This window comes from Rhincodon typus, chromosome 2 (genome assembly GCF_021869965.1).
Source record: "Rhincodon typus isolate 14 chromosome 2, sRhiTyp1.1, whole genome shotgun sequence".
NCBI lineage: Eukaryota > Metazoa > Chordata > Chondrichthyes > Orectolobiformes > Rhincodontidae > Rhincodon > Rhincodon typus.
In genome coordinates, this window is record NC_063333.1 from 77,090,139 (window position 1) to 77,102,962 (window position 12,824).

At 40.6% G+C, this 12,824-nt stretch overlaps 1 protein-coding gene across 3 annotated transcripts in view; it reads right to left on the reverse strand.

Moving 5' to 3' along the window:
• The window catches only part of LOC109935053 (von Willebrand factor D and EGF domain-containing protein-like), a 196,979-nt gene that overhangs the window by 137,185 nt on the left and 46,970 nt on the right, over positions 1-12,824 (reverse strand). For all 3 annotated transcript variants that reach the window (XM_048616980.1, XM_048616988.1, XM_048616973.1), the window contains one exon: positions 2,049-2,233. In XM_048616980.1, the coding sequence (XP_048472937.1) occupies positions 2,049-2,233 (185 nt within the window). The remainder of the gene's footprint in view (positions 1-2,048; positions 2,234-12,824) is intronic.

The following is a 12,824-nucleotide window of genomic DNA, read 5'->3' on the forward strand; positions in this document are numbered from 1 at the left end:
AACATCTTTTTGGACTGACAGCAGCATCCTACGTGGAAAGAATCACTCTCATAATCACTGCATAATGGTGGCATAAAACAGCTTGCTTAATCGGATGATCAGTTGAGTTCATAACAGTGCTATTTTAAATTTGCTTAAAGTGTCATAGATTTATGAGCAGGAACCCAACCAAAAAAAAATGCTCAGTCTTGCATCTTTTCTTGTATTAATCAGGAGTTTAATGTTCCCCATTGCTTTCTCCATGGTAACATTAACAAATGAACGTCGATGTGTCAACCACTCAGCATCTTTTTTTTTGTGTAGCTGAGATTGTTATAACCATTTGAAAGACAGGGTTCTTGTGTTTGTCCCTATGGATGGAGTATGAGAAATTTCAGCAATGTGTCCCTTTTTCAGCAATATTTAGTTTCTCTCCTAACAATGGGTTTCTTATATTTCATGATATACCTTTCCATCCAATAGAACAGTATAGTTCAAAATGAACAATGGGCTGAATCAGATGTTTTTTGGGCTAAGTTTGGGTTGCCTTGAGTTATTCTATAGAGGGATTTCTGCTATGAAGCCTAGCAAGCTTTCTCACGGTGTCTTACTAAATTCACCTCAATAATTACCTAACATGCTCCTACAACATTCTTCACGTCCAGTTCTGGACTCATCTTATCACATGTAGTTCCCAGAAGAACTCGTCACTCAACAGTTATATCCTGGAATTCACCAGAATTCCTAATGCCCACTCTATCTTTAAATGGCCATTGCAAATCTGGACAGGCATTAATCAATCCAGAGCTGCCCTGCATGTACCTGACATTTGCCTAGACGTGGCAGACAGGTGAATATTGGTGCCCCACTGTGCTGACATGGTCCTAGAGGTCCTGCTGGATGGGGTGGTGCAGACACAGGATTCCCTTTTTCCCCAACACCAGCAGCACAGATCACATTAACAGGCCTTGCCAGCCTTTCCCAAGATGGCCACTCAGCTTAAAGCCATCTCAGCCATTTGAGGGCACATGTAGTGATGGAGAAAACAGATAAATGATTTTCTCCACTCTGCCAGTGTAAGTGCCTCCATATTCTCTCCAATACCTACCACTGTACTCTTGTACCCATCTCCCACTGAGGCTCATGCTTTACCACTCTGGCTAATGCCTGCTGCATCTTCCCTCATTTGCTCTTACTCACCCAACAGCACTAACCCTGCATGCGCTCTGTGCGACCTGCAAGCTCACTCAGGACAACTCCCCACCTGCACTAACAGTAATAGCTTTGCCACCCACTTTCCTCTCTCTTAATATCTGCCTCTCATTCCAGGAGGTAAACAACATCACAATAGAGTAGGAAGAGCTAGGATGAGCCTGACATTCAGCTTCCCACCCATTATGAGGTGAGTACTTGAGCTCTGACCTTTTTGAGCAGCTGACTGTGTCCAAGCTCTTGGACTGATGTCAGTGTCTGTGTTTGACGTATTGTGCTGGGACCCCTGGAGCAAATGCTATCTCCTTTGACTGCCAGTACAGTCTGAGGTATAGCACTGAAGTGCACAAACATTCTGTCAAAGAATCAGACATGTGCCATGAGGGTTCTTAACAGGATGGTATATATTGGATGCTAATGTCTACAAATGTGCCCAGTGCCCATAGAATGTGCCCAGTCTTCATCACAGTGGTCATTCAGAGCAAGTGGTCAGTTGAATTAGCTAAGAACCTACTCTGGCTTTCATGTTGAATTTTCTCAACATCCATATATTTAAAAACTTGAGTAAGATTATTGGAGTAATAACAACGGCAAGTTGAGCTATCAAAAAGTCAACCAACAAGTAATAATCCCCGTTTAATGGCTTGCAAAAATTAAAGGTGGAGCAAAATGCTCCCGACATGGAGATCAGCCTCATCAGACTCCCTATCCAACACCATCATAAAGCTTGCCATAGCCAACATAACTTGGACCCCTTTAAGATTCTGCCCATTGTTTCTATGCCATCAAATTGATTATTGATTTATCTCCGTTATTCATAGTGTGCCATGGTATGACCAATTTGAAACAATATTTACCTCCACACATTTTGTCGGCATTTCTGCAGGTTTATCGAAGATCTGAAAACGATACCATCCTGGTGTTAAAGAATGATCACATATTAGCTCTTGAATTGCTGACTGTTGAAGTCGGAGCGAATCAAAGTCCACACTTCTATAGGGATTCTGAAGAAGCTGGTGACCACCAGGGTAGCACTCTGGGGCTGTAAGACAACAGAAAAGGAATCGTTTTATCACATTAATTCCAACAATTAACTAGGTTATGATCTGTCGATTACATAGGCAGCAATATTGATTTGGAAAGGTACATATTGATAAAGACACTGTTAGCTGAAGTTGACCCATATTCTGCAGAGCGGCTTTTAGAGCTCCTGATATTTTTCATTAACAGGGCATTGCTTCTGCAACTTCTATTGTTGACCAAAATATTTCTGTTTCATTATAAAGTTGCAGTTGACTTCTGCAAGGTAAGCTCATATCACTCTTTTGAAACCAAACGTATCAAATCTCAATCTTGACTTAGTTGCAAAGCATGTTTTACTCCATGAAAAGCCTTGTTACACTTTACAGCCCTTAGTCCATAGCCCTGTATGTTAATGACAGTTCAAGTAGGAATCAAAGCTTTTTTCCTAAACATTACATGGGTTTCTGTCTTGGTCTCTATCACCCCCTCATCCACCTTATTCTGGACGAAAAATTACTCCAACAACTCTCTTCTAGGCCTTCCGTCAAATATTTTAAATCTACACCCCTTCATTATTAACCTCCCCTTGAGAAAAAACATATCCTTCTTTTACACTGTTTCTAGGTCCATGCTAAGTTTATGCACTTCAATTAAATGTACCCTCATCCTTTACTATTCCAAAGAAGCAATCCCAGTCAATATAAATTTTTACACATAGCTAAAATTCTCCATTCTTGACAAAATCCCCATGAAACTCTTCTATACCTCTGTTACATTCTTCCTTTAATACATTAACCAGAAGAAGTGTATGCAGTACTCTATCTGCACTCTAACAAGCATTTTATACAAGATCAGATTCCAACAGGTTTATTTGAAAACATTGGCTCCTTCATCAAGTCTAGGGAGAGAGACATCAAGACACAGAATTTATGAGTATAAGATCAAAAGATCATACAATTTATGGGGAATATATGGAGTAAACCTAAAATGGCTGGCTGACTCCTTCCTGTTAAATCTTCAGTTAGAAAGGAGATGCAGGTTTTGGTTGATTAATATGCAAATCCCAGAATTTCTATCAAGTCACTGCCCCAAGATAACTAAAGGTTTGAATACTGTATACAAGAGATGAAATCTCAGGCCAGACAATGCATTTTAGGTGTGAGGCCTTGTTTAGAATCCAGTACTTGTAGTTCAGTACTTCCCGGGAGCAGAGAAACTATGCCATTTTTTCTTTGCAGCCTTCAACACATTATAAATGATGATGAACACCTTGCCAAGATCTTCACTACACCTCCACTTCTCACCAAACAACCCGACAAACCTTAAACAGACCATCAATCGAAGCAAACTACCCAGCCTTCATGACAACATTGACCCAACACCACACAATCCTACCATGGCAACCTCTGCAAGACATGTCAGATCATTGACATGGATACTACCATCACACGTGGGAACACCATCCACCACGTGCATCGCAGATACTCATTGTCTATCTAATACGCTGCAGGCATGGATGCCCCTTGGCATGGTACATTGGTGAGACCACGCAGATGCTACGACAACGGATGAATGGACACCACGCAACAATCATCAGACAGGAATGTCCTCTCCTAGTGGGGGAACACTTCAGTGGCCAAGGACATTCGGCCTTGGATCTTTTGGTAAACGCCCTCCAAGGTGGACTTTAGGATACACAACAAATGCAAAGACACCGAGCAGAGGCCGATAGCCACGTTCAGTACTCCTGAGGGTGGCCTCAACCATGATCTTGGATTCATATTGCACTATACCACACTATGCACTCAAACGCACATATACACACACATACACTCTCTCTTCCAGTCACACATAGACACACTCTCTCTTGCGTGCGAACACACACACACACACACACACACACCTCCACCCCACCACCCCATCCCCCCACGGGATGAATTTGTATTTACGGATACATTCTATTTTGTTCAAAAAGCACACAATTTGTAAACACAGTCAGTCAATGGGGCATTTTATAAATTCTTGCCTTGGAAATAAAATCAGTCTGACTCCAGGTTACTACACAGACAGATTCTAAACAACACCTCACACCAAAAATGCATTGTCTGGCCTGAGATGTCACCTCTTGTATACAATATTAAGACCTTTAGTTATCTCGGGGCAGTGACTTGAAAGAAATTCTGAGATTTGCATTTTAATCAATCGAAACCTGTGTCTCCTTTATAACTGATTGCTTCCTGTTAAATCTTCAGTCAGTCAGCCATTTTAGGTTTATTCAATACATTCATCATCAATTGTATGATCTTTTGATCTTTGACTTATAAATTCTGTGTCTTCATACCTCTCTCACTAACCTGATGAAGGAGCAATGCTCTGAAAGCTAGTATTTTCAAATAAACCGGTTGGCCTATAACCTGGGTGTCGTGTTATTTTTAACCTTGTCCAACTCAGTCCAATACCGGCACCTCCACATTGTGTTTTATACAGTTCTAACATTATTTTCCTGCTCTTCTAATTCCATGTCTTAGGCAATAAAAGGAAATATTCCAAATGCCTTTTTAACCACCTTCGTTAATCTCCTGCTACCTTCTCAGGGATCTTTGGACATGCACTCCCAAGATCCCTTTGTTCCTTTACATTTTTCGGTATCCTATCATTTATTCCGTTGCGTTATTTAACTTTTCCCAAATGGATTACCTCTCACGGATTTGGACTGGAATTCCATTTGTTATTTTCTGACTATCCAAGCAGTCTACGGCTGTCTACGGCTTTCTTCTTCATGTTTGAACATGAGATATTTTTCATTTCATCTACAAAACTCTTAACCATACTTCTTACATTTAAGTTTAAAACAATGACATGTACCCAAACAGCAAGGGAGTCAGTACTGAACTCAGAGGAACCACGCTAGAAGCCTTACAATTACAAATTCACATTTTTTCTTCCCACCATTGAATTAAATTTTGCCACTTTGCCTTATACCCGATAAATTTTAATTCCCTGCGAAGTCTAACATAGGGAATGTCATCAAATATCTTGATAAACTCCACATAGATTATATCAATCCTCCTTGTAACCTACTCAAAATAAATCAATCAAGTTAGTCAGACACAACCTTCCTTTATTAAATCTGTGCTGATTGTCCTTGATTAATCCATAAGGATTTACATTGTGTATTGGAATTTTTGCTATTAACTTGTCTGTAATTGATTTTAATCAAATAGCCTAATTTCTCAGGCTATCCTTCTCTTTTTTGTTTTTGGAAAATAGTAAAACATAGCAGTCTTTCAGCCCTTTAACTTTGCACCTGTAACTGGGAAGGACTTGAAAATGATGGTCACAGCATTTGATATTTCTTCCTTTATTTTACTTAGCAGACTGGCTACATTTCTTACAGCCTGGAGATCTGTTCACTTTCAATGATGCTAAAGCATTTTAATATTTCCTTTTGTAATAGGTTTAGCCTATCCTTCACCCTTAACTACAATGTCCGTTCTGAAAATAGTTGCTCAACATTCATTCCGAATAGATGTCCACGTCTTGAGCCCGAATCCACAAGTTAGCTTTTTAGTGTAAACTTGCTTGGTCTTGATGTATTTACAAAACAGCTCTGGGTTTTTCTTCTTTTGATTGCTGATATTTTTCATGACCTCTTTTATTTTCCCATTTTCCTTTTTTAATTTCGTCCTGGCATTTTCTATGCTTTCTAAGTTTTTTGGTGTGATTAAACTCTTTACATCTGACACAACATCCCCACTTCAAACCTTATGATGGAGGGAAGGTCACTGATGATGCAACTGAAGATGGTTTGGCCCAGGACACTACCCTGAGAAACTCCTGCTGAGATGTCCTGGAATTGAGATGACTGACTTCCAGCAACTACAACTGTCTTCCTACGTGCTAGGTATGACCGCAATCAGGGGAGAGTTTGTCCCCTGATATGCATTGATTCATGTTTTGCTAGAGTTCCCGGATGCCATTCTCAGTTGAATGCAGCCTTGATGTTCAGGGCTTTTATTCTTATCTCACCTCTGGAACTCATTTCTTGTGGTTGTGTTTGAATCAAGGCTATAAATAAGGGAGCCGAGTGGCCCTGGCGGAACCCAAACTGGGCATCACTCAGCAGGTTATTGCTGAGCAGATGCTGCACGGTAGCACTATTGATGACACCTTCTATCAATAGTGATGATTGACAGTAGACCGATGGTGGTTGGCCAGGAAGGCAGTAAGCTCTGAAACACAAGTCTTCAGTAGTATTGCCGGAATGTTGTCAGGGCCCATAGCCTTTGCACTATGCAGTGCCTCTAGCCATTCTTGATATCACGTGGAGGGAATTGAATTGACTGACGACTGTTATCTGTGATGCTCAGGATCACTGGAGGAGGCCAAGATAGATCATCTTTGGCTGAAAATTGCTGCAAATGCTTCAGCATTTATCTTTTGGACTGATGTGCTGAGCTCTTCCATCATTGATGACAGGGATATTTGTGGAGTGTCCTTCTCCAGTGAGTTGCTTAATTGTCCACCACCATTCAAAACTGGATGTGGCAGGACAGTAGAGATTAGATCTGATTCGTTGGTTGTGACATAAATTAGCTCTGTCTATCACTTGCTACTTTTGTTTAGCATGCAAGAAATCCTATTTGGTAGCTTCACGAGGTTGACCCCTCACTTTAAAGTATGCCTGATTCTGCTCCTGGCATGCTCTCCTACACTCTCCATTGAACCAGGGTTGATCCCCTGGCTTGATGATAATGGTTGAGTGGGGAATATGGCGGGCCATAGAAGTTACAGATTGTGCTAGAATATGATTTTGCTGCTGTTGATGGCCCACAGCACCTCACGGATGCCAGTCTTGAGTTGCTAGATCTGTTCAAAGTCTGTCCCATTTAGCATGGTGATAGTACCACACATGCAACTCAAGGATGTTATTCTCAATAAGGTGAAATTTAGCCCCACAAAGCCTGTGCAGTGGTCACTCTTGCTGATACTGTCTTGGACAAATACATCTGCAGCTAGCAGATTGGTGAGGATGAGGTAAAGTATGATTTTCGCTCTTGTTGGTTCCCTCACCACTGGCCACAGTCCCAATCTAGCATCTACGTTCTTTAGAACCCAACCAGCTCGATCAGTAGTACTGCTGCTAAGCCATTCTTCATGGTGGACACTGAAACTCCCCCACACACAGAGCACAATGTGCGCCTTTGCCTTCCTCAGTTCTTCCAAGTGTTGATCAACATGGAGGAGTACTGATTTGTCAGTGGAGGGGGGATGGAATGTGGCAATCAGCAGGAAGTTTCCTTGCCTATGTTTAAGCTGAAGCCATGAGACTTCATGGGTTCCAGAGCTAATGTTGAGGACTCCCTGGGCAACACCCTCCTGAACGTATATCACTATGCAGCCTCCTCTATTGGGTCTGTCCATCTGGTGGGGCAAGCTATATAGAATCTGTGGAATGGAAACAGGTCATTCAGTCCAATGAGTCCACACCGACCCTCCGAAGAGCATCCCACCCAGATTCATCCCCCTACCCTGACGCTACAACTTGCTATTTCCCATGGCTAACCCACCTAACCCACACATCTCTGGACACTATGCATAATTTAGCACGGCCAATCCACCTAACATGCACATCTTTGTACTGTGGGAGAAAACCAGAGCACCCGGCAGAAACACGCACAGACAGAGGAGAACGTGCAAATTCCACATACGTAGTCTGAGTTTGGAATCAAACCTAGGTCCCTGACACCGTGAGGTCATCAGACCTGAAACATGAACTCTGATTTTTTCTTCACGGCTGCCGATCTTTTCCAGCAACTTCTGTTTTTGTTTGAGAGTGCTAACCACTGAGCCACCATGCTGCCCGACATATCTAGGGCTTGTGATGGTGTTAGCTGGAACATAGTTTACAGACATTCATTTTTTGAGTATGACTGTCAGGCTGTTGCTTGATTCTTCTGAGACAACCCTCCCAATTTTGGCTTTGTCACAACTGATACACCCGAGTGGCTTGCTAGACCATTTCAGAGTGCAGTTAAGATCAACCACATTGCTGTAGGTCTGGAATCAAATTGTTATTTCCTTATTCATTCACAGGATGAGGGCATCACTGGCTAGGCAGCATTTATTGCCCAACCCTAATTGCTCTGAGGGCAGTTCAGAATCAACCACATTGCTGAGGGTCTGGAGACACACGTAGGCCAGACCAGGTAAGGATGGCAGTTTCCTTCCCTAAAGGACATTAGTGAACCAGATGGTGTTTTTCCTGACAACTGACAATGGATTCATGGTCATCATTAGATTCTTAATTCCAGATATTCATTGAATTCAAATTCTACCATCTGCTGTGGCAGGATTCGAACCAGGTCCCCAGAATGTTGTCTGGTCTCTGGATTAACAGTCCATCGATAATACCACAAGGCCATCAACACCCCTAAGGAATCACATGTAGGCCAGACCAGGTTAGGATGGCAGATTTCATTCCTTGAAGGATATCAGTGACCCAACTGAGTTTTTCTGACAACTGACAATGGTTTCAAGGTCAATAGATTTTTAATTCCACTTTTCTATTTATTGAATTCAAATCCCACCACCTGCATTGTTGAAATCCAAACTTGGGTCACCAAGTAATAGCTGACTTTCTGGATTAAGAGTCTATTGATAGTACCACGAGGCCATTGCCTCCCCTAACATTATTCATAAGATATCTTTTGAGTTTACTTCAACTTTACTTGCCATGGACTTTTAGCAGTAATATGAAAAGGAGGTAAACTGTTTCAGTTTTGTTGGACATCATAGATTGAATTGCAGAAACACGATTTAAAAATAAAACTATCTGGGATTTGAGCAATATTACACGTTTGAAATAAAATCAGAGTTCAAGGTTTTAAACAAGTTGAAGATATACATTAGAAACCTACTGATCAGTTATTAACATGAAATATTTAAATTGGTTCCACATAAAATGGAGTAATGAATAACTAACAATTTAACCAAAATGTACGGAGTCAAAGTAAAAAAAAGATTGTCACTAATCATTCTTTATTGCTTTACTTTACATGGCTTCACAGTTTCAGCTGACACATCTCGATCAACAATGAAAAAAATGTTATCCCTCCCTCCTCTCACAACATCCGAGGGACTAAGTCAGAATGAAAGATGAGGTTGGGGGGGGTGGTGGGCGGGCAAGGAAACAAGCAGCACCTGGCACAGGGAGTCTCTGACAACAGTCTCTTCTTCTTTCTAGGGAGGTGTCGGTCATTCCCACCTCCATTTGCTTATTCAGGCAGTTCTGACTTCTTCAAAAAGTGTGGGTGCACCACATGCTAAAAAAACATTTGCCAGTCATTTCATATCAAAGCTCACATTTCAGAACAGGTTTGTAAGTACAGAAGAAGTCTGGGGACTACAAAAGCTAGAGCGTGACTATCATCTGAATCTGGCCAGCGAATGGTGCATAGATCTGGTTAGGCCAGAACAAAAGACAATGGCAATTGACATGACAGGAGAGTGTCAGTGAATTGCAAGCAACATTCACGGTCTAAGAAGTAGTTTGCTGCTTATGGGGATGAGAAAGATTGATTAGTTCAAAAGCCAAGTAATGGCCTCAGGAGAGTTTGCAAAGTACTGGAGGGAAGAGACAGTTTTCTGCATAAAACGTGGTTGGTAAAAAGGCAACAATGAAAGTAACAAACCTATGCCAGACTTGTTAGGTATGTAGACAAAATCTAGCCAGGTAATGACTATACAGTACAGTGGATGTGAGTCAGAGATGTACAGCACAAAACCATCTCCATTGGTTCAACTTGTCCATGCCAACTAGATATCCTAAATTAATCTAGTCCTATTTGCCAGCAGTTGGCCCATATCACTAAAACCTTCCTATTCATATACGCACCTAGCTGCCTTTTAAATGCTGTAATTGTACCAGCCTCCACCAGTTCCTCTGGCAGTTCGATCCATTCATGTACCACCTTCTGCATTAAAAAGTTGCCCCTTAGGTCCCTTTTAAATCTTAAACATATGCCCTCTAGTTTTGGACTCCCCCACCCCAGGGAAAAGACCTTGTCTATTCACCCCATTTATGCCCGTCATGATTTTATGAATTTCTATACGGTCACCCTTCAGCCTCCGAAACTCTGGGGAAAATAGCCCCAGCCTATTCAGCCTCTCCCTACAGCTCAATCATCTAATGCTGACAACTTCCTTGTAAACCTTTTCTGAACTCTTTCAAGTTTAACAATATCTTTCCCATAGTTGGGAGAACAGAATTGAATGCAGTATTCCAAACATGGCTTAACCAATGTCCTGTACAGCTGCAACATGACCTCCCAACTCCTATACTCGAAGCACTGACCAATGAAGGCAAGCATACCGAACGTCGCATACCGAACGTCTTCTTCACTACCCTATCTACCTGCGACTCCACTTTGAAGGAACTATGAACTCCAAGGTCTCTTTGGTTGGCAAAACTCTACAGGTCCTTACCATTAAGAGTACAGGTCCTGCCTTGAATTGACCTACCAAAATGTAGCATCTCACATTTATCTTGACTAAACTCCAACTGCCACTCCTTGGCCCATCGGCTCATCTGGTCAAGGTCCCGTTGTAATCGGAGATACCCATATTTGCTGTCCACTAATTTTAGTGTCATCTGCAAATTTACTAACCATACCTGCTACATTCACATCCAAATCATTTATATAAATGACAAAAATCAGTGGATTTAGAAGCGATCCTTACGGCACACTGCTAGTCACAGGCCTCAAGTCCGAAAAGCAACACTCCACGACCACCCTGTCTTCTACCTTCGAGCCAATTTTGTATCCAGATGGCTAGTTTTCCCTGTATTCCATGTACTCTAACTTTGTTAACCAACCTACCATGTGGAACCTTGTTGAACACCATATGCCAGCATAAGTACTGTATCCTAATGTAGAGTTATTTTGACTTTAATACTAAGTAAGATCAAATGGCGCGTAAAGCAAGCAAAATAAAAAAACCCTTCACGTGAGTTAGATTGGAATTTTCTTCCTTATGTTTTCATATCTGCAACTCTTCACCTCACGTATACCTCAATTCTTCAAATAAAACTTTCAAAGTTAAGGTTTGCTTTTGATTTTCCCAGGTGGCTCAACTATACTGATATGTGCTCCACCCTCAGCAACACATTATTGAATGATATATCCCTAGGGTCACCTTCAGCATTGCCATGGGAGATGTATTAGAATAAAGTCATGCACACCACAAACAATGCGGATCTATGTCTTCTGTTTTCAATGTGTTCATTGTGATGTTTATTAGCTTTTCTCATTGTTTCCATGTAATGATTTTCAAGTTATGCAGTAATGCTACCCTAAATTATTTAGGTAACCTTTTCATGACTGGTTCTTTAGACAGGCTTTATTTACTTTATTCTTCCATGGATTTTGTTGGTTATCTGTTGTAGCAATAGAATGAAACCGATGCAAGATTCAATTTACACCTCAAATGCTTATGCGGTAATATGTACTTTGAAAATAGAATTCACTGCAAATAATCTGGTTTTTTTGGTTGGCTGTCATTCATATTTAAAGATTCATAGAAGTATTTTGAAGTAATAATGAAATGAAGAAAAGTACATGCACCTTTCTGAAGTATTGAAACATTATAATGAAAATAATACGTTCTAGTTTTTAATTCTAGTTTTAACCAATTTTTCCAAGATACAGTTTAAGTGAAATTCTGTCTGTCTGACAATTAGTTCATGCTCCAGCACTGTAACTATGCACAGAGTATCAGACACATTGATTTATAATGGTTCCAGTTCAAGAGTAATCTATGTGAATAATGGACTAGCTCATGCGACCTGACAAGATGGTTTTTAATATTTAATGTGAGATAAAGGCTACTAATGAAAAAGTAGGCCACAAAGGCTATTGTGATTCCAACAGCACATTGAAGCACAAACAAGTAACCTGAATACTTGTTCACAAAATTCACACAATATATATCTAAAAATAATGGTTAACTATAAGATCATTAATAGATTCCAAGTGAATCTTGTATGGGTTCTTATTTTTTCCTTATTTGGGTTCAATTAGGTTGAAAAGATGAGTTATGTATTTAATGTAAAGTAGTAATTCAAACTCTTTGAAAGAAGATCTTCAAGATTGCTATTAAAAGCTGTTGAACAAAATAGTCCTTCTGAATGGCTGAATGTTCATGTTCCATTGATTCTACCCATTCTACTGACATCTCACAGTCTGCAATTAGAGACGAAGAATTCACCTTTAGCTTTCTGATGGAGCAGATGTATCTGTTCCAGCTTCCTAAATTCCTAGCAATCATTACCTTCAGAAAAACAACTGTAGTTGTATTCATTGCTATCATGCAATAAACATTGTTATCTCAGAACAGTGCCTTTTCTGTACCTTCTCCAGTAGTAGAGGATATAGCAACATAATCACTTCATAGGCACAAGATGAAGGAAGGACCAAATGCGAATTACCTCAAACAACCGTTTTTTTGTTACATCTTCCTCTGGATAAGGGGCCCAAAATTGTTCACAGTATTCAGCTGTGGTCTAACTAGTACCTTGTATAATTTTCACAAAACTTTGCTAGTTTTAT